General features: G+C 41.3%; 3 protein-coding genes across 4 annotated transcripts; 2 read left to right on the top strand and 1 right to left on the bottom strand.

Moving 5' to 3' along the window:
- Positions 1-137: 137 nt before the first annotated feature.
- Positions 138-26016, top strand: LOC310744816 (uncharacterized protein; the record flags this gene model as incomplete). The annotated part of the gene is made up of 3 exons (XM_083576492.1): positions 138-1092; positions 15387-15579; positions 25056-26016. 3 exons carry the CDS (start codon positions 138-140, stop codon positions 26014-26016), a joined length of 2109 nt encoding a protein of 702 aa, XP_083432618.1.
- Positions 6137-12466, bottom strand: LOC310769152 (olfactory receptor 5AS1-like). 2 transcript variants are annotated; one of them, XM_083628267.1, is made up of 3 exons: positions 12375-12466; positions 9069-9130; positions 6137-7753 (listed from the first exon to the last, which is right to left on the bottom strand). In XM_083628267.1, the coding sequence occupies exon 3, from the start codon at positions 7655-7657 to the stop codon at positions 6689-6691; it is 969 nt and encodes a 322-aa protein (XP_083484393.1). In that variant the 5' UTR covers positions 7658-7753; positions 9069-9130; positions 12375-12466; the 3' UTR covers positions 6137-6688. The 2 variants fall into 2 exon arrangements, with proteins under 2 accessions (XP_083484393.1, XP_083484394.1); XM_083628268.1 differs by lacking the exon at positions 12375-12466 and adding an exon at positions 11840-11980.
- LOC310769748 (olfactory receptor-like protein COR4) lies at positions 18019-20296 on the top strand. Its single transcript, XM_083629448.1, has 2 exons — positions 18019-18348; positions 19272-20296. The coding sequence occupies exon 2, from the start codon at positions 19282-19284 to the stop codon at positions 20227-20229; it is 948 nt and encodes a 315-aa protein (XP_083485574.1). The 5' UTR covers positions 18019-18348; positions 19272-19281; the 3' UTR covers positions 20230-20296.
- Positions 26017-26932: the final 916 nt, after the last annotated feature.

Here is a 26932-nt window from a genome sequence, read left to right as displayed (position 1 = left end):
ATACAAGGCGGCTTTTGAGAATATTTACTCTCCTTCTTCTAGTTTCAAGGGAGAGGGAGAGGAAACTACTGTCTAAAACCATTTCATTGTCCCCACAGCTCATTCTTCTTGATTCACCTACCATAGATCCAGATGCAATGAAACAAAAACGGGAGGAAATGGCCAAGGGGAATTTCACGGCAGTGACAGAGTTCATTCTCCTTGGTTTCACAGATCGTCAGGAGATCAAGACCATTCTCTTTGTGCTCTTCCTGGCCATCTATCTGGCCACCTTGGTGGGGAACTTCGGCATCATCACATTAATCTGGATCAGTCCCTCTCTGCACAGTCCAATGTACTTTTTCCTAAACAACCTGGCCTTCCTGGACCTCAGTTATTCCTCCACCATTACTCCCAAGATGCTGGCCAACTTCATAGCAGAGAGGAAGAGCATTTCATTCACAGGATGCATTGTGCAAATGTTTCTGTTTGCTGCCTTTGCAGATGCAGAATGCCTCCTGCTGGCTGCCATGGCGTACGACCGCTACATGGCCATTTGTAACCCACTACTCTATCCACTTTTCACGTCACGCAAAGTGTGCATATGTCTGGTAGTTTGCTCCTATCTCACAGGCAGCATGACCTCACTGGTGCACACTTGTCTTACCTTCCATCTCTCCTTCTGTGGTTCCAACGTCATCAACCATTTCTTCTGCGACATCCCTCCTCTGTTGGCCCTCTCCTGCTCCAACACCCACTTCAATGAAATCCTACTCTTTGCCCTGTGTGGATTCATCCAAATGAGCACATTTGTGCTCATCATCATCTCTTATGCCTGCATCCTTTGCACCATCTTGAGGATCCCCTCAACCGATGGCCGCCACAAAGCCTTTTCCACATGCACCTCCCACTTGACAGCTGTTGCCCTTTTCTATGGCACCCTCTTATTCATGTATCTACGTCCTAGTTCCAGCTATGCCATGGACACAGACAAAATAATCTCAGTGTTTTACACGGTGGTGTTTCCCATGGTGAATCCCTTGATCTACTGCCTGAGGAACAAAGAGGTGAAGGACGCTTTGAAGAGAACATTGGAGAGAAATTTGTGCTGCTGTTAGTGATGAAATGCAGAAAAAAGGGGACACAAGCTCTTCTTAGTCCATTTGTTATCTACTTTGTGTATAGATAGACTTGTAAAGGAATGGTCCAGAAGAATATATAAACCTGGTCAGAGACACCTGAGTATGAAGAAGCCACACTTCTACATGGTTTGGTTCTAATGTACTATGTTGTTTTGATGTGACTCGGTGGTAGAGCATCTGTTTTGCATGCAGAAGATCCCAGGCTCCATCTCCAGGTGGGGCTGAGCGAGATCCCCATCTGAAATACTGGAGAGCAGCTGCCAGTCAGAGTAAAAAATATTGTGCTAGACTGACCAATTGTCTGACTCAGGATATATAGCATCTTTCCATGATTCCTGTTCTGAATGGATGAATGTCATTTTCTCAGTGATATATTTGTTCATCTGACACTGCAGGGGGAGGGGTTCTGAACAGGGAGAAGGAAGCACCCCCAACCCTGAAACCACATTACATAAATGTGGAAACATTTTAAAACATATTCATTGAAAATTGGTGTTTTCCTGTACCATATTCCAGCATATTTAATAGGGAAAGAATTACTTGACTCTTTCCCCCACACCCTCCATTATTCATTTCATCCTCCTTCTTTCTTGTCTTTTTGGCATGAAATTTGATTTGTGTTTGTTGAAGGGCTGATGTAATGTGGAATCTGAGGATCCCCTAGTACAGAATAGTACTGACTCAAGAGAAAAGGAGTGTTTCTTCATTGCTTCTTGGTGTCATCTTTCACTCTCTCTTCCCAATGAAGTTGAAGCATGAGATAGAAATTGGCAGAAAACCAGGTGACAGAAATGAGCCAATTCAACCAGTAAGCCTGAACATCAACAGCAAAAAAACAGCATTGTTTTACTGAGAGAACAATCCTATACATGTTTCCTCGTGGGTCAGCCCCGCAGTTTCCAAATGAGCTTACACCCATGTGATGATGGGCAAATTTGCTGGTTTCAGTTTCTCATTTTTCCAATCTGGAGTTCATTTCTCCACACTTACAAATTGATGTAGAAGGTTGTTTTTTAATGAGAATTAGTTTTTAAAGTCCTCATGAAAAATTCATCAGCATTTTAGTGTGAATTTATTTGAATATGCACATAGTTGCAAAGCAATTTCCCTTAATATAATGCACATTTGATGTTTTTCACCAATACACACACACACACACAGAGAGAGAGAGAGAGAGAGAGAGAGAGAGAGAGAGAGAGATTACTTGCCTGGGGAACTGCATTGCAAAATTTTCAGAAGTGTAAATTCTGAAGGATGTCTGTGTTTTGGTCCTTGAGTTGTTTCAGAAAGTGCAGTTTAGTTAGATTCCCTCTTTAAAGGAGAACTGAATAAAATTTCTCCCCCTTCCCTACTCTTTGTGCACAGGAATACAACATGAAAGGGCCAATTCATGCTTTTGGTTGCAGAACAGATTTGCTGGTGTTTACTATGGCAAACTCATACAATGTCATGTAGAGATGTCCATTTCCATAAACACATGCTAGAATGAAAGAATAACTATGGCTTCTAGGCAGGAGTGCCAGCTTGGCCTCGTGACCATGGGTCCCCGGGGCTGTGGGTGCCATGCAGTGTACATGCCCCTGGCACTGAAATTTGTGGGTGCCCGGCCCCTTCATGGGGAATCTTGTGGGTGTTCAGGCACCCAGGGCTCCAGGGAGTTGGCACCTATGCTTCCAGGTACATGTTCATTGCATGTCTGGAGATGCACACGGTATCCTTTTGGGGGGGGGGGAATTACACACACACAGCAGGTGAAGATTAGTGAAGACCAGGCTCAGTCACTGAAACACAAATGAAATGAATTGGGCTTCTTGTCCTTTTCTGTGAGCGCTCACAACCACCCTTCAAATAATTTATTATCTAAGGCTAGGTTATAATGGGGGTGTATGTGGTTTCCTCCCCTGGCAAAAATCCCACTCACCATTTGTGATCAGGGCCCCTTTTCTCCTGAGGCCATTACAGAGAGAAGTCCCAGCAATTTAGGCAGGCCCCACTCACTGAGGAGGCAGTCCTTAGCTCGCTGCTCCCTATTCCAATGGCAACAGTATAACTGGTGGCTACTGCTACTGAAAATGGCTGCAGCTTTACTATGGCGCTTTTCATCAAAGTGCCCATCTCCCACCAGTAACAGCGGCAATGCCACTCTGATCTGGCTATGTGACGATGTCACCAAAAGCAAAGTAAACTAATTCAGACCTTTACTTGCTCTTCATTAGCTGTGCTTGCCCTCAAATAACCAAATCTGATTGGCTGGGCAGCAACATCACCATTACTAGGATCGCAAAGGGCAATTTTAAAGGGGAACAAAAATAATGCTCAAGTAACACCTGTTGGGGGTGGCAAATATGACTAGGGTGGTTGTGTGTCCTACTTTTACAGAGGACAGTCCACTGTTTAAAGCTGTCAAGTCCAGCTTAAAGAATCACAAGGAGGGAGAGGGTGAGGAAGCCTTGAAACTCCTCATCAACAACACCTGAACCACAACAGATTGAGCAGGCACACAGGTCACATTCCTTCTCACTATGGCGAGACATATTTCTATTTAAATTATAGTAATTATTTCTATCTGTGTGCATTAGCCAATGCTAATTTTATGCAAATATGTGCCCTCTTTTGCCTGCCTCTTTGATGATGCATAAGGGCCTACCCTAAATATATTCATATGGGGATCTCTCAACCCCCTGAAACACCCCCTTTTACACTGAATTGTCCACTGGGAAACATTAGGCCCATTCCTAACTGTGTGTGACATACAATCATGATGCACTCATGGCAATTCAGAAAATGATTAGAAATGTGTCTCCAAGTCTAGAAGGTGATCACTGGCAGTACAAACCACAGGTCCATCTATTCCAGCATTGTGTTTTCAGTAAGATGCTTCTGAGCATGAAGAGAGCAATTTCTGAATAAAGCTTCAGTGAAAATACTATTTTATACTGTCCCAATAAATTGTTTATAGGAACTCTTATCCAGAGCACTTACATTGTTTTCATGATAACTGAGAGAATCTTTATGACCGTGATCCACAAATCATATGACTCATAGTGTATCTATTTGAAAATGTTTTCATCACCTCTTCCAAAAGATGCAATGTTCTTTTTTTTTTTTTTATAAAATTTTTATTAGGTTTTAAACACATAATAAAAGACAATACAAGACAATACATAAACAAACAAACATATAAACACGTATACTTTCTTAACATTTTTTCCTTAACCTTCTTTCGGCGACTTCCCCATACCTCCCCTTTCTGCATCCCTGTTATCAATCTTTTCAGCATCCCCTAATTTCCATATAAGACTTTCTTTAGATCTTATTTCTCATATCCAATTGCTAGTCGCTGCAATTCTGTTTTGCATTACCCAAAACATTTTAGCATTCATTAATTTTACAACAGTTCTTAAGATAGATTTTAAACTTCTTCCAATCTTCTTCCACCGTCTCTTTCCCTTGGTCGCGGATTCTGCCGGTCATCTCAGCCAGTCCCATATAGTCTATTACCTTAGTCTGCCATTCTTCCAGTGTGGGTAGTTCTTGTGTCTTCCAATACTTTGCTAATAATACTCTTGCTGCTGTTGTAGCGTACATAAAAAACGTCCTGTCTTTCCTTGACACCAATTGGCCTACCATACCCAGGAGGAAGGCTTCTGGTTTCTTCACGAACGTGCATTTAAGCACCTTTTTCATTTCATTATAAATCATTTCCCAGAAAACCTTGATCCTTGGGCACGTCCACCAAAGGTGGTAGAAAGTACCTTCAGTTTCCTTACATTTCCAACATTTATTATCGGGCATGTGATAAATTTTTGCTAGCTTGACTGGGGTCATGTACCACCTATAGATCATTTTCATGATGTTCTCTCTTAAGGCATTACATGCCGTAAACTTTATACCGGTAGTCCATAACCGTTCCCAGTCAGCAAGCATAATGTCATGGCCAATGTCTTGTGCCCATTTAATCATAGCTGATTTAACCATCTCATCCTGTGTATTCCATTTCAACAGCAAGTTATACATTCTTGACAAATTCTTAGTATTGGGTTCCAAAAGCTCTGTTTCTAATTTTGACCTCTCCACCTGGAAGCCAATTTTCCTGTCCTGTTTAAAAACTTCATTTATCTGGTGGTAATGTAGCCAGTCTCTTACTTTAGACTTCAACTTCTCATAACTCTGTAATCTCACTTTCCCCTCCTCATGTTCTATAATTTCCCAATACTTTGGCCATTTAGATTCCATATTAAGTTTTTTCACTTCCTTAGCTTCCATTGGTGACAACCACCTGGGGGTTTTGTTTTCCAGCAAATCTTTGTATCGAGTCCAAACCTTATACAATGCTTTCCTAACAATATGGTTCTTAAAACCTTGATGGATTTTTACCTTGTCATACCATATGTATGCATGCCAACCAAATCTGTTGTTAAACCCTTCCAAATCCAAAGTGTCTGTGTCTTCAAGAAGCAGCCAACTTTTCAGCCAGCAAAACGCCGCTGATTCATAGTACAGCTTTAAGTCCGGCAGGGCAAACCCCCCTCTTTCTTTTGCATCAGTTAATATCTTAAACTTTATTCTGGGCTTTTTGCCCTGCCAGACAAATCTAGATATGTCTTTTTGCCACTTCTTGAAACAATCCATTTTGTCTAAAATCTGCAATGTTTGAAACAAAAACAACATTCTAGGCAAGACATTCATCTTAATAACAGCAATACGGCCTAACAAGGAAAGTCTCAAATTTGACCATACTTCTAGGTCTTTCTTAATTTCTGTCCAGCATTTCTCATAGTTATCTTTAAAAAGATTCACATTCTTAGATGTCAAATTAATCCCCAGGTATTTCACCTTCTTTGCTATTATTAAACCAGTTTCACTCTGGAACTTTTCCCTTTCAACAGCTGTTAGATTTTTGTCCAGTACTTTCGTTTTCTGTTTGTTCAACTTAAAACCTGCTACTTGACCAAATACTTGTATTAGTTCTAAAACTCTTTTCGTACTAGTGTCTGGCTCTTGTAAGGTTACAAAAGATGCAATGTTCTCCAACTTTTCCATTAGAAAGCTGCTATGTCCCACACAGCCATTAAACATCTAAATATCACTGGTTAAGCAAATGGTTTTAAATGAAGTAATGATCACCTGCAGAACTGAATTGAAGCAATATAATTAGGGTCACCATATTCCAAATGGTGAAAATCCAGCCAGAAAAGTTGCTGAGCTTCTTCTTCTTCCTTTGCCAAAGTTGTTTAGCTTTTTTGAGTTTTAGCCAAATTTGTTGGGCAAACCTTTTTGAAGTTTTTTTGAGCTATTTTTAAGGGAAATAGCCAAAAACAATATTGCTGACATGGGTTGCCATACGTCTGGATTTTCCCAAATGTTTTTGCGATTCCTACCCAGACACTGCTTCCGAATGCAGTATTCCAGATATGTCCGGGAAATTCCGGACGTGTGGCAACCTTAAATATAATACAACCACAAGTACTGTAAAGGGTGTAGCATTCTGTTGTTGTGGATCCATAGATTCAAATCTGTATGGCAAATGGTGGTGTTTATGCCGCCGATAATAAATGGAAATCTTGCTATCGACCTCTGAGTACCATCACTTTCCTTTGCAATATTTTGCCGAGGGTATCCTTCACCTCTTCATTTCTCAAGCTGTAGATCAATGGGTTCAACATGGGGAAAATCACAGTGTAAAATACTGAGATTATTTTGTCTGTGTCCAGAGCATAGCTGGAGCTTGGGCGCAAGTATGTGAAGAGAAGAGTACCATAGTACAAAGTGACAGCCGTCAAGTGGGACGTGCAGGTGGAAAAGGCTTTGTGGCGGCCTTCTACTGAGTGGATCCTTAGGATGGTGCAAAGGATGCAGGCATAAGAGATAAGGATGAACATGAAAGTGCTTGTTTGGATGAATCCACAAAGGGCAAAGAGCAGGATTTCATTGAAGTGGGTGTTGGAGCAGGAGAGGGCCAACAGAGGAGGGATGTCGCAGAAGAAATGATTGATGACATTGGAATTGCAGAAGGAGAGGCGGAAGGTAAAGTAAGTGTGCATAAATGAGCTCATGCCGCCTGTGAGATAGGAGCCAGCTACTAGCCAGACACAAACCTTGCGCGACATGAGAACCGGATAAAGCAGCGGGTTACAAATGGCCATGTAGCGGTCGTACGCCATGGCAGCCAGCAGGAGGCATTCCGCATCTGCAAAGGAAGCAAACAGATACATTTGCGCAATGCATCCTGCAAGCGAAATAGTTTTCCTTCCTGTTAAGAAACTGGCCAGCATCTTGGGAGTAATGGCAGAGGAGTAACTGAGGTCTAGGAAGGCCAGATTGTTGAGAAAAAAGTACATCGGACTGTGCAGAGAGGGACTGATCCAGATTAACGTCATGATGCCGATGTTCCCCACCAGGGTGGCCACATAGATGGCCAGGAAGAGCACAAAGAGGACTACCTGTGTCTCTTGATGATCTGTGAAACCAAGGAGAATGAACTCAGTCACTGTTGTCTGATTCCCCTTGACCATTGCTTCTGTTTTCATATTCATATATGCGGAAGCAGCACTTGCCGATGGGATTAGGGAGACGGCAGAGAAGTTGCTCTAAGAGCAGCTTTCCTCTCAGATTTCGTCTGTTACCTGTATCTGAAAGAGAAGGTGAATGTGCTTAACAACCCATCCATTCTGAAACGTTGCTTTGTATAATCACCGTTTACCCAACTGAAAACCTTCACAAGTGTTGTCATAAGGGTAATAAAAATGAGTGGCTCTATTTGGCATAATATGAATATATCCAACTTGTGTATATAGTGTTTGGAGATGTGAATAAAGAATCAGTAGCTTTCCATATGTGAATAAAGAATCAGTAGCTTTACATATCCTGAAAAACCTGCTTGCCGAAGGCAAAAGGGGGATCAATCTCTATGTGCCTCATGTAACAGCAATGTCTGCCATTAATGTCCTATCACACACACACACACACACACACACACACACACCCTTTCTGCATTACTTGCACTCAAGATGGTGAACAGGAATATAACTATAAAACACAACAATGCAATGCTCCATAATGCAGTATATTAGTTTTAAAATTTGTATTAAAACACAATAAAACTTTCAGAATAAAGAACACCAGTCAGTAGAATAGAGTTGAGGAAGTTGTGGTCCTCCAGATGCTGCTGTACTACAACTCCCATCGTGCTTGACAACTGACTGACTGGGGTTGATGAGCGTTAGGAGGCCAGCAACCTATGGGGCCGACCAGTTATCAACCTCTGCATTAAACTATAAACCAGCAGGAATATATTTACACAGTCACAGCTTGAAAACAATAAAACAGTAGCTTATACAAATATTTAATCAGTGAAAAACTAATGGGGACAGAGGTGTGTGTGTACAGTGGTACCTCGGGTTAAGAACTTAATTCATTCTGGAGGTCCGTTCTTAACCTGAAACTGTTCTTAACCTGAGGCACCACTTTAGCTAATGGGGCCTCCTGCTGCTGCTGTGCCGCCGCTGCACAATCTCTGTTCTCATCCTGAAGCAAAGTTCTTAACCCGAGGTACTATTTCTGGGTTAGCGGAGTCTGTAACCTGAAGCGTCTGTAACCCGTATATATGTATATATGTGTGCATTTAAAATATTTTTAATACTATGGTACTTCCCTGCTCCCTTCTTTGCTCTTTCTTTCTCTCAGTATATAAGCACAATTATGCACATATAATACTTCATTTTAAAAAAAAAACTCAGAACAAAGAGAGCTTTACAGCACAATCTTAACCATGTATATTTAAAAGGAAGTCCTACTTATTTCAGTGGGGCTCACTCCAAAGTAAACAGAATTAGGATTGCAGGCTGAGCTGTCTTCTGGTTTCTTAAATAATCCCTCCCTGCCCCCCAAAAGCTGCTAACAAATTATTATGATAAAACAAATCATGTTGATATGTACAGTACTTACTTCCACGAGATGATAACTATCACTAGAAAACTGTAAGGAGGGGTGATAAATTTGGGGGGTATCTGCAAGAAAGAGAAAGTTTTAGCATTTTGTACACGTAACAGTCCAAGAATGTATACACAAGTTCACCTTTTTAAAAAAAAATCCAGGTTAACCAATCGAGAGAGCCGTTTCTGTTTGATTCCCTGTTCACCTGCTCCACCGTAGCTACAGAGACTGCTTCATAAGGGACGACCCCCCGCATCCAGCCACTGTGTAAAAACTTGAAGGTAAATCAGCTTTATTGTGAGGAGTTTCTGTGAGGAGTTCGTTGTGAAGAGTTTCACTAACTTAGCTGAGGGGTACATAGGGAAAATATGTCGTTTTGCTTTGGGGTTGTATTTTGGTACTGTGCTGATTTTAGGTAAGCTGCCTTGTGTACTTCAGTGGAAAGGGGGTATAAAATCTTATTTATTTATTTATTTATTTATTTATTTATTTATTTATTTATTTGAAAACATTTCTGAGCTGCCTATTATTTTAAAATACAATAAAACAATGAATACATAAAAACAAAGCTACAGCATAGAACCAGTAAAAGAATATTATAAAAACGGGAATTCAGTCATAACGGGCTCTAACCATATTGGTGGGTGGGTGGGTGTATACATTTAAAAGCCTGAGCAAAATGTTTTAACACTTCAGCATCTGAAGAAACTTGGGGATAATGCTTCAAGTATATTATCAGAGAAAATAATATGACTAAGGTGCTCCCTCTGGCCTTTTCCATGCTAGTTTCTGCCCTGTGACAGACTTTTGCTTCCATTGCCATCTGCACTGTGAGGAGCATGAATTCAGTACCGGGAGGCACATATCCTTCAGTGTCTACTAAGAATGCAGATTAGCATTTTTACTTCACATAGCAGCTTACAGAGGGAAAGTGCAGGGTTTAGGGATAACTAACCCATGCAAACATGAGTCTGACCAATCTGCGGGAGACAGTGGAAGACAGAAGTGCCTGGCTTGCTCTGGTCCATGGGGTCACGAAGAGTCGGACACGACTAAATGACTAAACAACAACAACAAACCCATGCAATGCTCTCATAAGAATCCACACCAAACTTGTCAGATCGGGTTGGAACTATGGCCTGGAGAACTTGCATCATAGAACTGTCGAGTTGGAAGAGACCGTGAGGGTCATCTAGTCCAACCCCTTGCAATGCAGGAATCTTTTGCCCAATGTGGGGCTCAAGCCTGCAGCCCTGAGATTAAGAGACTCGTGCTCCATCTTTAGCACTGGAAAACACACTGCCTCTGAAAAGTGGGAGGAGTAATCTATTCCATAAAGTGTCTGTGCTCATTGTAAGATTATGAAACACTGTGCAAATTAAAAGTGCTGTATGGTAAATGATGAGGCACTCACTACTTCAACATTAGGGCATATAATACTATCACAATATATAAATGTATAGCAATGACAGAGCAGGGGAGGAGAGGCATGATAATCATGATTAAAGGGTGCCTAAATGCTTTTTAAAACCTTGTCTGCCTTTTATTTAATTTTAAATATAGGTAAGCATAATTTTAATATAGGATTATCAATGAATTTAATATAATTTTAGCTCTTTAACCAATTACTCAGTTTCATTAAAATAATGTAATGTTATCCATACCTCATGATTCTTTATTCTTATTCTTACTCTTATTTATTAATTGATGTATTTATATACCACCATCTCATAAAATATCAGGGCAGTATGGTGCAATATAAAAACATAAAAACCATTAAAGGTAATACAGAGCAATTATTATAATGATTGGCTACTAAATAAAATTCTAAACAACTTCATAGGCCTGTTGGCATAGAAAGGTCTTTAAGAGACATCTGAAAAGTCAAAAGGTAGGATGCCTGCCCAATCTCTATTGGGGAGTGTTTTACAGCAGGCATGTCCAACAGGTAGATTGTGCAATGTAACTTGAATTTAATGTAAGAATAAAAAGTTTTCCTTAACTTTTATTGATTCCCTTTTATAGAAGCTCGTAGCAACTAAATTAGCACCCCTAATAACCTCCTGGCTCCTCTGCCGCATTTGGCTCTTGCTAATTCAAGTTACCAAACTTCACTCAATCAACTAACAAACTTTAGTTGATATATCTACCAATCAAGCCTTCAGTCTTTTTGAAAGTATATTTTGCATTACAAGAAAAATTTATGGACTATGCAGAACTGGCAAAACTGACATATAAGCTACGGGACAAGGATAACTGTGACTTTAAGGATGAATGGGAACCCTTTACAAAGTATCTGAAGACGCAACAAAGCGAACTGGACTCCTTGGCAGATTTTGAATAAACATTCACAAACTTTTTATTGATAATAATCAGCTAAATAGTTTGAGGATCTATACAACTTTGTAACATGCAGAAAACAGCATTCTTAGAGAAACCAAAGACTGGAACTGAGGGAAGTCGGGGGGTGGAGGTGGGTGGGTTTTGGGGGGGAGGGGGGAGGGAGGAAAAATGGGGGGGAAACAAGGATGATATGTTTTTGGATGTCTTGCTATAATTTTGAATAAAAAGAAAGTAAAAAAGAAAGAAAGAAAGTATATTTTGCATTAGTAGAAGAGCTTCAAAAGATACTTTAAGAAAGCAACAGTACTGTTTTGAAATATTCCAAAGGAGAATATCACTTTCTCAAACTTTGGCACACGTGCTTCACTCAAAGCTTCCAATTTCTCTGAACAACTCATCACCAGCCCTTTTCCCCCTTTACATTGGAGAAATGGTCATACCTGTTAGATAAGAAGGATGACAGCCATTCTCTGTTCCTGAGGATATGTAAGACAGAGTTGATGGTTTCCTTCCATCCAACATAATGCGGCTTTGAAAGAGAGATAAACTCGTATCTCTGTCTTTCAAGACAAGACCTGTTGGGAAAATTAAAATGCCCTTTGCATCTCCTGGGGGGTAGATTAATGACATGCAGAAAAGTGGCCTTGAAAAGTTAAGTAAAGTTCATAGTATTTTGAATAACATTTGGTGGGAAAATTTAGCAAAGTTCAAAAAACAAAAGCACAGTACTTTATTTAAAAGCACAGAAGTTTGTTGCCTGACATGAAGATGAGTAAAGAACCCATTTTGATGGAACAACCTGAGCACCTCATTTTGTTAAAAGGGAAATAATACCTGTCATTTTGGTTGTCGAGTTGGTTGGCGAGAGGGAGAGAGATACCATATACGGTCCCTTTGAATAGGTCATTCAGTATTGCATGCTGGGGTCCAGATCTTATATTCATCACAATGGTCTCTTGAAACTTATTGCCTTACCTGTGTATTCAGAATTCCTGCTCACATAAAACAGGGATGGGAAATCTTTTTTCAATCTGAAGGCCACATTCCCTCACTGACAAGCTTCTGGGTAGAAACAGAGGCAAAAGTGCGCAGAGCAGTGGATGTGATTCTTTACTCTGTGTAGTAAACTTCTACACACCTTGCCATACAACTCTCCATTTTTCTTTCAGGCAAGCAATTGGCATTATGAGAGTTTGAGGAGTCATTCCAGCCAGCCAAAAGCCCCAACAGCCCTACCAATGACATCCCATTTACTTTGCACTTTATTCAATTATTTGTGACTATTTTCTTACATTTCTATTTGGCATAAATGCGGTTTGTGGAGGTCACCTGTCCAGATACTGACCAGTTCCAGACCTGCTCAGCTTTACCAAATGGCTCCATGTGCTTTCCCAATCATACCCTGGGACCATTGTTAATTGACTCTGCACTTGACTTATTACTATTATTCATTAATTTTTTTTATACCACGCTTCATCCAAAGATCACAGGGTGATTTACATGATCAAAGTATAAAGACTTGCGGGCTGGGGGTTCTCCACCCCTTCCAGGGTTGTATCCAGCATTAGTTGTATTCAGAGTAGAACTATTGAATCAAGCCACCCCAGTCTCTGTCAAGCAGTAGTGAGAGATTCTAGGGTTCCTGACACTTCACCAGTGTTTGTGTTTCTTTGGAGGAAATGAGGCACAACAGAAGCTAGGGTCTTTATGAAGTATGGTTTTTACACACATATTTACACCAGCGTTTTATGGAGAGCTCACAGCATTTGCATCTCTGGAGGGGCTTATCCTTCCCAACAGCGCAGCACTGGATTCAGAGGCATCCTGAGCACCAAAGCTGTGTCTGTCTGTAACAACCTGCTCCAGCTAGCCAGCATGGCGGCTGCCCTTCAGTCCTGACATGGAATTCTGCCCACTTCCTCCTCCTGTTTCCTAGTGGCACTTGCAGAAAACAAACCTTCCGCTTCCAGCATCCCCAGCCTCTGTTGCCCCAACCATGGCAACCTCTGTTTCTCAAGTCCACTGCAAAAGACTTTCTTCTTCTTTTTTTCTATTGCTTACATCAGGCCAATGGTAATCCTACCAACCTTAAAAGCTACTGGGCAGAGAGTCTGATGTTTTGCCAATGCCTTGCCATTATCAAACAAAGCAGACCTTTATCAGCCTTTTGCTTCTTCAATGAACCACTCACAGTGAGCCTCATGAGGAAGCTAGCTAGTATTATTTCCAGCCCTTGCTAAATAATCATGAGTTTGCTCATGATTTTCTAACCCTTCACTGAATGTAAAGGTTATTGGGGGAGGAGCTCACCTCCCAAAACTCATAATAGTAACTTAAAACAATTTATTTCAATGGGTCTTCTTTGTGTATGAAGCATTTGGATATGTCTCCAATTACTAGAAATGCCAGCACGTAAAGACACTAAAAAACCCCAACAGAGAAGGTGGCTAAAATGCTAGTTTAACATTTTAATAAAATGTTAATAAGGGCATTTCCCCTCCCACCACTTGCATGTGGCCCCCAGAAAATTGCCCTAAGATGAGTGTGGCCTTTAGGCTGAAAAATTTGCCCCACTCCATTAATTTGACTTAGTTTATTGATGGGTGGCATTGGGAGCTAAATGGACAACCTACTGCAGCAGGAAATCTTGTATTCCAAGTTTGTTGTATGGTGTGTTCCATCACCAGGAAGAATTCTTGAAGCAAGTTTGAGATTTTCAGTTTGTAAACTGTAACTAATTAAGAAGCAATAAATGATAAATGTTTACACAACATTGCAAGAAGTTTACATTCTAGAGGAGTGAACATGCTTATCAGCTGCAGAGGGTGGATAGGGAGATGTCTTGTGGCACCACTAAAGTGTCACATAATTTTCTGTTCCGCAGGAATGCTCATCTTTATGTGATTAATGCTGCTCCTAAGTGGTAAAAGGCATGATAATGAACCCAGAACAGCTCTGCAGTGCATTCTCTTCCACAGCAATAGCATGGTGCACACAAAAACCTAGATCTCCCATCCAATTCTGTGATTCCATGAATCAAGAAGGAAATCCCATCCCGTAAGTATGGCTATGCATCCAAATGGTTTTCAGGTTGCCAGAAAAGAAATCAGGATACAGTATAATCATATGTGATATCTATCTATCTATCAATCCTCTGTCTGTCTGTCTGTCTGTCTGTCTGTCTGTCATCTATCTATCTATCATCTATCAAATGATCACCTATCATTTCTTTCTGAAGTCATGTGTTAAAATAGTTCAAGAATTCCTCAGAGTGGGGAGATAGCAATGCAAAGAATAATAAGTCATGGTCTCCAAGCCATGGGTCTATGTATATGAGAAAGACCATTCATTTGCACTGATTGTTCTGACAGGACTCTTGTGGCCAAGAGCAGAAGTCTTTCTTGGTCCTGGTAAACTGCCACACAGGGTAAGAGTAGAGGACAGATGGCACACAGAAGCGGTCTAGCAACTTGCTTTGCTGCTTTCAGCAACAGACAGCATTGACCATTAAAAGGTGATTGGTTGCATTGGATTCTGCTACATATGTGCATGGATATCAGAACACAGACATATAACAATACATCTATTTTCAGAAGAACATAAAAGGCATGATGGATGAGGCCAATGACCCATCTAGTCCAGCACTTTGTGCTTACAGTGATGAACCAAGGGGAAGGCTGCAAGAATTGCTCTCTGTGTTATCCTGGTTTAAATTTTACCTTTTTTATTCTGGTGCAGTAACTCTTGGAACTGAATGAATGGTGAACATGAATTGCACTACATCTACCCCTGAATTTGTTTTCTCGGGACTGACAGCTTCCAGGGAGGTGCAGATCACTTTATTTGAGCTGTTCCTAATGATTTACTTGGTCACCCAGGTGGGGAATCTCGGGATGGTAGCCTTGATTCATGCTGATGCCCACCTTCAGACTCCCATGTACTCCTTCCTACAGAGCTTGTCCATTGTTGACAGCTTTTATTCAACAGGTATCACTCCAAAGCTGTTGGCGGACCTCTTAGTAAGAAAAGCCACCATTACCTATGTAGGTTGCGTTCTTCAATACTACACTTTCATCTTTTTGGCAACCTCAGAGTGCCTCCTGCTTGCTGTAATGGCATATGACCGTTACGTCACCGTCTGCAACTCCTTGCTCTATGCAGTGATCATGTCCCCAAAAAGGTGTGTACAGCTGTTGACAGTAACATTCATATGGGGTTTCATGACCTCTTAAAGTTGTAAGTTTCATGTACATAAAATGTTGTGTTTGAACACATTGTATTTGGAATGCTGTAAAGAGACATTTACCTTAAATGAGAGGTTCCACTCTGGGTGAAAGCGGAAGGCTAGTGTTTTTCAATTTCAAGGAGCTAAACTACCTGATGACTCATCTCCTGGAAATCAGAGCTGCAACTCTTACAGCAAGAAATGAAACTTCAGAAGTCAGAGATGGGACTTGAGAGAGGAAAGTTTACTGAACAACATAAAGCTTGTTTGCAGTTGTGCTACTTTACTATTTTGTTCATGTAATGTTTATACCTGACTAGCATTTAAAACTGTTCCACAGTAAAACATTAAAACACATTCTTGGGGTTGAACTCTCATTTACTTCTACACAAGGTGCAGATCAGGAATTCCACCGAACAACTATAACATTATGTGCACACTTACCAGAAAATACTACGACTGGGTAGTATGGCTGCAATCCTATACACACTTATTTGATAATAAGAACTATTGAATCCAATGGTACTTATTTCCAATTAAACATGCATAGAATCATGGTGCATAAAACCATGCAGGGACAAGAATATGCCCATGTTTGGTCCAATAAAATAAACAATCCCATCAGTTATATGGCATTATTTCACTGGGAATTGATATTGGGATGTATTTCCACTGAAAAGGGTGGTTTAGGGAGCAATCCTAAGCATGGAAAGCTAGCATAAGTTGTACTGATTTACGTTTTTCATGGATATATTCTAGCTCTGTTTCCAGGGGTGAATATTATTAAGCCATTGCTCAGTGGTAGAGCATCTGTTTTGCTTCCAGAAGGTCCCAGGCTTAATCCTCAGCATCTTGAGGGAGGGTTTCAGAGACTCCTGCTTGAAACCCTATGAAGCTACTGCCAATAGGTGTAGACAATACTGAGTTAGAAGAGCCAATGGTTTGGGTTCATCACCATCTTATATTCCTGTGCTTCCTACTTTAAGGCTGTACTTCCACCTCCATTATGGAGACAGGCATTACAGCGAATTCTGCTATATTAATTTTGTTTCAATGGGGCTAAATGGTGTCCCTGCAGGTTTGTGAACCTTCTTGATTGACAAGAAGGGAATTGGGCTTATTTCCACCCCCTGTGTTTAGATTAAGGATTCAGCTCAGTGCCTTTATCCACCAGCAAGTTTACCTCACGTTTGTTGTGAGGTAAGCAAAACCTCCAAACCAGCCCAATTTGTCTGTAGGCAAATTCTGTAGGCTTTTTCCTGCTTGTCCCCAAATATGGTGACCGAGTAACTCCACAGCAAGGCCATACACATGTATTGCCCGCTTACCTTTGGACAGGGGCCAAACATGCAAGTTGGGTGGGTGGGACATCTGCTGCAAACAGTGCTACTGAGCATACATGGTTAGAACTGCAAAGCAGAAGTACGAAAAGTACAAAAATTACTTTGGAGTAAAAGAAGCATTTGACAAACAGGGACAATATTCACAAATACCTTTGAGATCAATTACCTTTCTTGAAGAACACACCACTGGGAGAAACTTTAATTGTGTTGTTTTGGTGTTAGAGATATTTTTGAAAACTTCACGTAATTTGCCTCAAATCTCTCTGTGATACACATAAGTAGTTCAGAAAAGCACAACTTCATTTCAGGAATGACTTCTTAAGCAACTGGATATCTTCCATTTCTTCTACAGGTAACTCTCATAGCGTTAGTGACTTTTCTCTTTTTGTAGCTTGCTAAATATTTATTCGTGGTTGCTTCTTCACTTTGTTTATCAAATGTCTGAAAAGCATAAAGAAAATCATTACAATATCTCAGGTCTGTTTTGGGCCTGTCAAACTCACTAGGAAAATGTGGTGACACATCAGAGGATCAATAAACCTGGTTTTGTTGGGTGCCTTTGAGTTCAAAAATGGGAGGTGCAACAACAACATAGGAGAAGCTCTGTGTTCATGGTTCGTGTGTCTTAAGTTGTGCAATCTGGTCCATGTCCCAGAGAATGAATCCGCCCCCCACCCCCAGTCATATAACAGCAATTGCTCTGGTCATTTGAGGGCTGCCTTGAGCCTCATGGATAGCAGTTCTGTTTACCCATCTCATATGGCAGCTCACAACGTTCCTAACTTTGGGTGATGCTGGCAGGTTCCCTGAAATACACTGATATACCAGAAATAGTCTGATTTGTGCCCTCCAGAATAAGGTCTGTTATATTTAATCCAAGATTCATATTTTCCAAATAAAGATGAATAAATTTGTTTTGTGATGTCATTAGTAGTTTTATTGAATATAAAAGCCAAACAATTAATAAACCTATAGCCATGAATTAACTTTCCATTTCTCTTGTGGTTAGGAGGGTGGTTCCAGCCAGATGTGGGGAAAGAATTTGTGGTTCTTTTATTCTACTGTTCCAATTTTGAAAACTTAAGAGAATGTTCCTAACGTTCACTGGAGTGATCTGGGAAAAGGGCAACATTGTTCAGACTAGAAGTAACTTTGACATATCTACTTATGTAAATGTGAGGAGACATAGAAGTGAGGTTCCGTCAGGGAGAGTGATCCAGGTCCATGGTTGTGACACTTGTCTAAGAGAAAAAATAATGCTCAAAGGGAAGAGTTAGGTAGAAGATCTTGAGGAATGGAAATGGGATGAAGAGCTGTGGGGGAAGAAAAGAGGAGAGTCTGGGAGCATCAAAAGAGGAGTTGTGCAGCTGATGCCAGTGTGGTAAGGGTCCATAGTCAACAGTGGAGAGAACTTCACCTTCCAGAGCAGTGTCAAATTCAGAGGCAGGGAGCGTTGAACTAGAAGATAAGGGAATGGGTAGCCCAACAATTAAGGAGGCTCTAACACTCCAGTCCTAGAGGACTATGGAAACTGGGGGTAGGGGACCCAGCTATACAGCTGCAAATAAAATGTTTTAAGTGTGTTGTAATGTGCAATATACAAATGTGACACTAGATGGCGAGAGTGAGCTATGACAAATTCAATGTATTTTTCAAAACGTTTTTTTAAAAAGCATTTTCACTGCGTTTTTTTTAAAAAAATGTGTGCAGATTCCACCAGGCTCACTATTGTAACTTAAAACAGTAAATTGTTATGAGCTAGAATGGTGTCAGAGTTGTATCATTTGAGGGTATTGGGAATTGGCATGACATGGAACTTTCCCCAGCAGCTCACAGAGGACATGGTATCATTCTGCTTTTTCCAGTTTGACATTTTATGTACTTCTAATGTGGTGAAATCTGTACATGGTAACCTAAACTCAGTTCTGAGCAAGCATATCGAGACCACTGCTCTTGCCAAATTCCATTTTATTTGAGTTGTGATTCCATCTAATTGAAGCAGGACTGTGAAGTAGCCAAGAGGTCTAAGGGCATTAATGGTTCACTTTAGCTGCAATTATTAATTTTGTGGAATTTACAGTCTGTCCAGGTGGTTGATGGGTGCAATGGCAAAACCAGATTAAAAACTTTCACTTTTTAAAAAGTCTCCAGTTAATAAAGGTCCATCAAAGAGGACCTCCCAGCCAAACAATTGTAGCTCACACAGTTCAACTACTGAGGTTAGAGAAAAGGAGACAAAAAGAGGTTAAAATGCTATGGTGTCCCATATCTAATAAATAAATCTTGCTTTGTTTTTCCTAACAGGAAAGTGTGAATGAATCCAATGGCTAAAGAAAATTACACCATGGCAACCAGCTTCAATCTCTTTGGACTAACAGAAAATCTGGAGCTGTGTCCTCCACTCTTCGTGGTCTTTTTAATAATCTATATTGCCACACTGGTGGGGAATCTTGGGATGATTATATTGATTGGCATAGATCCTCAACTACACACCCCAATGTATTTTTTTCTCAGCAGCCTGTCCTTCCTAGATGCCTGCTATTCCACCACCATCACACCTAATATGCTGGTGAATTTTTTAGTAGAAAACAAAAGCATCACTTATGCTGCCTGCATTTCACAATATTGTTTCTTTGCAATCTTTGCCACTACTGAGTTTTTTCTTCTGGCAGCCATGGCGTATGACCGGTATGTGGCTATCTGCAACCCTCTGCTCTATGCTTCTGTGATGACCAAGAAACTTTGTGCAGGTCTGATAGCAGGATCCTACCTCTTGGGTATTGTGAACTCTCTGATTCAGACAGGTGGCTTGTTGAGACTGTCCTTCTGTGGTTCCAATATCATCAATCACTTTTTTTGTGATCTCACGCCCCTTCTGAAACTGGCCTGTAATGATATCTACATCAATGAGATGCTGGTATTCATTTTTGGTAGCCTGTTTGAAATGAGCACCTTGCTGGTCATTATAATCTCTTATGTATTCATTATTATAGCTGTAGTCAGGATTCGCTCTGCTGAGGGGAGGCATAAAGCTTTCTCCACATGTGCCTCCCATCTCACAGCAGTGGCCATATACCATGGGACCATTCTTTTCATGTACTTCAGACCCAGCTCCAGCTACTTTCTTGACACAGACAAGGTAGCTTCTGTGTTTTACACAGTGATAATACCTGTGTTGAATCCTTTGATCTACAGTCTGAGGAACAAGGATGTAAAATGTGCTCTAAGAAAAGTGATTCAGAGAAAAGTGGTATTTCAATAAATATCTCTTTTAACAGTTACCAAGTATAGGTGGACTGGGCCACCTATATGCCAATAAAATCTCAAGGCATGGCCTTATATCAACTGAACATACTGGAACATTTCCAAATGTATTTTGGTGATCTATACCAGTAGAATAATAAAATCCTAGCAACTGCATCTTTTTCCAGCCCACCACATATACCTTAAACCTTCCTGTCTATGGACATTGAGGGACATGGAACTTCAGGTCCAGCATTACCCTACAAAGAACAAATTAAATGCCAGTCATCCTGTCAGGAGATGAGGGAATTGAGAAGGTGTGTATTTCAGAATTCCCTGGATTTGTTAAATGCATACACTGTGCTTTCCTTCTCTGTTCAGTCTGTTATAGGCCTCTCAGTTTCATCAGGATCTAGCATGGTTTGGCAGTCCCAAATGGAAGAGGAGCAGAGAGAAGAAGTGGTGGAGGCTGAACCTTGAAGGCTGCCACCCGGAGATGGAAGATGGAGGTTCTCCTCTTGCAACTCTAGATATCAGGGGGAGAGAGAAGCAAATCTGCTGGCTCTCTCCACTGCCCCTCCTGTGAAGCACAGAGTTTCACTGGGGTAGGGGGAGCACTTCGGCCAGCCTATAGGAGGGACTGAGCAGAAAGAGGTGGCAGTGAATCCAGAGTCTGAGGGCAAGACACAGCGAGCCCACGCATCAGCCCAAACGGAGCTTACGTTTGTGCTCACAGAAATCTTGTAAAGCAAGAAAGTCATGTGTGTGAGCTCGCCCTGTCTTTAAAATCGTGGTGGGAGGAGTGTGGTAACTGTTGGGACATCTTCATTGCTTCCATTCAAATGTGTACCTCTTGTCTAACCGTTGTACCTTGGAATCATGATTTCTGGGCCCTGTGATTGCTGCTGAGCCTCTTCTGTTACTAGCCTGAATAAAGATATCTCCCTTATTCTCGGTTAAGAAGCACCGTTACTGTGTTTTGGTATGGGAGCATGACACAGTCCTTCCACGCCAGTCAAATGCAGATCATTTGCTATCAAGAATGGGATTCTGCCCTTAGTGGTTGGGGAACTTGACATGGTCAGGTTACTTCAGAGCAGAAACTAGACCAAAACAAGTGACCATGAAAGTAGCAGCTGCATTGCTAAGAACAAAAAAGGTAAAAGGTAAAGGACCCCAGTCAAAGGCGACTATGGGGTTGTGGCACTCATCTCACTTTCAGGCCAACGGAGCTGCTGTATGTCCACAGACAGCTTTCTGGGTCATGTGGCCAGCATGACTAAACCACTTCTGGCACAACGGAACACCATGACAGAAACCAGAGCACATGGAAACACCATTTACCTTCCTGCCACAGAAGTACCTATCTATCTACTTGCACTGGCATCCTTTCAAACTGCTGGGTTGACAGGAGCTGGGACAGAGCAACGGGAGCTCACTCTGCTGCAGGGATTCAAACTGCCGACCTTCCAATTGCAAACCCAAAAGGCTCAGTGGTTTAGACCACAGCGCCACCCGCGTCCTTGCTAAGAACAAAGGCAGCATACTTGACTGCCACAGCTAACACCCTATGGTTGGAATAGGAGCACAAAAGTTAAGCTCCCCATTACAGACATGCAGGAATGTGTCAAAGGTTGTAAAGATTAGAAGACAGCAAAAACTAGTGCAACTTAATTAACAAAATGAAACACCGCACACAATTGAAAACGCCATTTAAAGTGAATCCTTTAGATGTTCAACAGGTCTTAGTCAAGCAATGTAGTGGTATTGGGGGGTTTGCATGCTGACACACATCAGTGTCTTTAGCAACACCTGTGGTAGGTTGCATACGTGCACAGAAACCCCGTCCAAGAATGTATCTCTCTTACAAGATTTGAATGACTGAATGCACTGCAATACCCCTGTGTGTGTTGAGAGAATTTCCCTCGTATTGATACATGGGAGATCCTTACATGGACATGGTTGATATGACAGGCAAGGAGAGTTTCTTAAATCTATGAAGGAAGAGAAGCAAAAGTCCTATCCAGTCCTAAACTTCATGCTATCTTTTACAGCCCTTTAGGCCAATTAGATACAAAGCAGTACAAAATGCCCAGTCAAATTGTATTGTGGAGACTGTGTCTGATTCAAGACACTGGAGTACACACACCACCACCATTTGTGTAATTCAGACAGGTGGAAAGGATCCAGCTCTGCCATTGTTGGATTCCGGCTCAAGTGCAATGGAATACAGTCATACCTCGGGTTGAATACGCTTCGAGCTGAGCGCGTTCGAATTGCGCTCCTCGGCAACCCGGAAGGAACGGAGCGCGTTACTTCCGGGTTTCGCCGCTTGCACATGTGCAGACGCTCAAAATGACGTCACGCGCACGCGCAGAAGCGACGAAAAGCGACACGCGCATGCGCAGATGTGCCGTCGCTACTTACGTATACTTCTAGATGCGAACGGGGATCCGGAACAGATCCCATTCGTATCTAGAGGTACCACTGTACATTCCCCGTATCAAAGGCAGTTTTATGGTAGTAAGGTAAAGGACCCCTGGATGGTAAAGTCCAGTCAAAGGTGACTATGGGGTTGCGATGCTCATCTCGCTTTCAGGCCGAGGGAGCCAGCATTTGTCCACAGACAGTTTTCCAGGTCATGTGGCCAGTATGACTAAACCACTACTGGCACACGGAGGACCGTGACGAGTGCCAGAGTGCATGGAAACGCCGTTTACCTTCCCGCTGCAGCAGTACCTAGTTATCTACTTGCACTGGCATGCTTTCAAACTGCTAGCATGACCAGTTTGGGCACACTGGGCACCACAACAATGCTGTAGAAAGAAGCACAAGAGGCAGAGGGTGCTGGATTTTAATGTTGCACAGGACATCACTGGAATTTGAGAGATCAAAGTCCGCCACTGCCCATATGGCATATATAAAACTGATAAAATTATTTATATGTCATGCTGAAGACTGGGCTAACTCAAATATTGATTATGGTGTTCCTTGTACTTGAAGCATGAACAAAATAAATTATGAGGAAAGGTATGTTCATTATTTATATTCAAATAGAAGGAAAAAACAGCAATTCAGTTTTCAATTAACTTAAAAAACAGAGCTTTTTTTAGAGCTCCCACAAGTGTAATTTTTAATTATTTTCTCTGAGACTAGAGTGGCTTCAGGGATTTCATTAATAATAATAAAAAATCCCTCTCCCATCATAAACCATTGAATCTGGGATCAACTGTCCTGTAAAAATTGTGCAGTGATGCTGCCATGCACTCATTCCACCCTCCTGGTAGAGGTAGACTGCCTTCCTCTATTATTTGCAGATGGTGTCAGCTGTAGCTGGGACTCCCAGATTTCCTTTGCATGTTTTAAGGTAGCAGCAAGCAAATTGCATTCAATGTTTCATTTTCCATTGCAAACTGATTGATAATGAAGATGTATGTGATTCATGCCTGAACCTGACAAATCCAACAAAGGTGCTGGTAAGAACAGAGTTTGTTTGCCTATTTAATTGGAGTTTACATTTCCTTGGACACATATTTTAAATCTATTCAATTAGTATGTTGACTGTTAAACTCCATTTTGACCGTTTTTATGTTTATGTAAAAAATATTCTGAATTTCTGGTTTCACTATGCTGGCTGTTTAGCCGTAATAATAAACATTGATTCAGTTTGTTCATTTAAAAAATACTTTCCTTGAACGGGAATGTAATGTTAGAATTACAAGGGCCTGGAAACATAAGTAAAGGTAAAGATAAAGGGACCCCTGACCATTAGGTCCAGTCGTGACCGACTCTGGGGTTGAGGCGCTCATCTCACTTTATTGGCTGAGGGAGACAGCGGACAGTTTCCGGATCATGTGGCCAGCATGACTAAGCTGCTTCTGGCAAACCAGAGCAGTGCACGGAAACGCCCTTTACCTTCCCGCAGGTAAGGTACCTTCTACTGCTAGGTTGGCAAGATCAGGGACCGAGCAAAGGGAGCTCACCCCATCGCAGGGATTTGAACCGCCAACCTTCTGATCAGCAAGCCCTAGGCTCTGTGGTTTAACCCACAGCGCCACCCGTGTCCCGAAAACATAAGTACCCATCAGCAAATGTGAGTTCCCTAATTTGATGAAATAATGCAAATGGTGGTGGTGGGGATTTATAGGGGTAAATCAGAAGATAGAGATTCTTAACTATTTCTGTGCCATACCCCCAATTCTTCCCTTCAAGTGCCCTTCCAATATGTCATTCCCTTGGATTAATTTCCAGTCATGTAGTCCAGCTGAAGGGAAACCAGGATAAAATGGCTGTCCCATATCCAGTTCCTGCTTATTTCCTCCTGTAAATTAGTATTAGGAAGAAGACAATAGTTGAGTACCTTCTGTTTGCCTCATAACGTGCTGCTCTTACAAACAAAAATTTGGCAGGCCTCTAAAAGGAGAAGTCTTACTTTCATTATTTCTCCTAATACACACGTTTCTGGGCAATTTCCTCCTAATGTATATAAAAACTTTTTTACAAAGCCATTTCCCTTGCTATTATGCTTTTTTGCATGTTACTTTAACAAATATATGGATTTTTATACACAACACCCTAGTATAGGATTTATTTGTTACACGGTACTCAATTGGATAACTTCATTGCAAGATTCAGAGAAGTGCAAATGCCAAAGTATGTGTGTGTTCTGGCTTACTGATTCTTTTCGAAAGTGTGAATTAGGTAAGCTCACATTTAAATGTGATATAACAACATATAACTCTTTAAATCTTTATAGTGGCTTGGTAACTGTGCTACCTATCAGAAGTGATGACCCTCTTCTTTTCATTGTGTTAACCAGGTGCAAGTATCATGTCAACACAACTAAATGGCTGTAAACAATTACACTATGGCGACTGAATTCATCCTTCTTGGACTAACAGATCGGCTGGAGTTTCAAGTTCCTCTCTTTGTGTTATTCCTGTTGATCTATATTCTGACATTGGCTGGGAATATGGGGATGATAGTACTGATCAGGATTAGCCCCCGGCTTCACACCCCTATGTATTTCTTCCTTAGCAATCTTTCTGTAGTTGATCTCTGCTATTCTTCCATCTTTGCCCCAAGGCTGTTGATGAATTTAGCACAATCTAAGATCATTTCTTATGCGGGATGCATCACTCAGCATTGCTTCTTTGTAGTGTTCGTGAGTACCGAAGGCTTCCTCTTAGCTGCAATGGCATATGACCGTTATATTGCCATATGTAATCCCCTGCTCTATACTGCTATTATGTCCAAAAGTGTCTGCATTTACTTAGTAGCAGGGGCATACTTTGGGGGGATATTGAATTCCATCACACATACTTCTGGATTGCTGAGACTGTCATTCTGTGCCCCTAGTATAATCAACCACTTCTTTTGTGATACCCCAGCTATGTTGAAAGTTGCATGCTCTGATATCCATATTAATGAACTTTTGTTGGTAACCTTCTCTGCGACAGTTGCTATTTCCACACTCCTGATCATTGTAATCTCTTACCTCTACATCCTCTCCTCTGTCATAAAGATGCGCACTTCTGAGGGCAGAATCAAAGCCTTCTCCACCTGTGCTTCCCACATGACAGCTGTGACTTTGTTCTATGGACCAGTAAGCTTAAGTCACTTGCAGCCCAGTTTCATGTACTCTGTAGAACAGGAGAAGATCTCAGCTGTGTTCTACACCCTGGTGGTCCCAATGCTGAACCCATTAATCTACAGCTTGAGAAACAAAGAGGTAAAGGATGCTTTGAAGCAAGTGATCAATTGTCAAAAGAAATCATCTGAGTCTCCTCGCCTCAGGATGGTTTAGACTGCAGGGGTGGGCAATCTGTGGACCTCCAGATGTTGGACCATAGCTCATATCTGTGGCCACTAGGCATGCTGGAGTGGATGGGAGTTTGAGTCCAACAATATCCAAAGATTCAAAGTCAAAGATTCCCCATCCCATATTCAGTCATTTCTTTTGAATGAGTTGGAGGTGAAATGGGGAGAGGAGATATTGTCTTAATTTGTCTGATATACAAATATGATGTACAAATAAAATAAAATGGAGGGAAAATAAGCTGGTGTAGAAAATGCCTTTGTTTATTCATTTCATTTGGTTATCTCCTCCCAAGAATAAAATGCTTCCCAAGGCAATACACACGAAATACAAAAGCAAAATTCACATCAAACCAGTGAAACAATCCCATATTTTAAAATCTAGCTGTCCAACATAATATCAGAAAAGCAGCATAATAAAGTCACCAAGGCCAGGCCACACAATCAGATACCCAGACACAATTTGTTCTGAAAGACAAGGCAGAAATATAGTTTTTACAGCCAGTAATGGAACCTACCTAACATCACATGGGATAGTGTGTGTGTGTGTGTGTGTGTGTGTGTGTGTGTGTGTGATATTACTGTTTACTTGATTTAAAGAACAACAACCCTCTAATCTAAAATATTCATTAGAAAAATACAGTCTGTTCCAATCACAGTGATTTAAGGGAGAACTAAACAGTCGTTCTTCAAGTGGAGCAACCTTGTCCTACGTTTTGGCTGTGAGAGAACAGTGAAAGCAGAAAGCAGAGTGATAGCACTCTTGGGGTGCCTTGTTTCTTTCCCAAGTGCTCTTTTGGCTAACAGATAATTAAAAATCACAGCCTCCTCATTCTTTCTCATTCAGCTTGGGTGTCAAGGCTTCAGTGAATCCTATCACTCGCATGGCAGCAGAAAAGAAGCAG

Source organism: Podarcis filfolensis (genome assembly GCF_964270895.1).
Source record: "Podarcis filfolensis genome assembly, chromosome: 1".
NCBI classification, from domain to species: Eukaryota; Metazoa; Chordata; class Lepidosauria; order Squamata; family Lacertidae; genus Podarcis; species Podarcis filfolensis.
Note: the sequence above shows the minus strand (reverse complement) of the source record. Positions and strands in the feature narration are given on the sequence as shown.

Bases quoted from the DNA above. Each gene is read 5' to 3' on its own strand.
- LOC310769152 (XM_083628267.1), bottom strand. From the start codon at position 7,657: ATGAATATGAAAACAGAAGCAATGGTCAAGGGGAATCAGACAACAGTG.
- LOC310769748 (XM_083629448.1), top strand. From the start codon at position 19,282: ATGAATCCAATGGCTAAAGAAAATTACACCATGGCAACCAGCTTCAAT.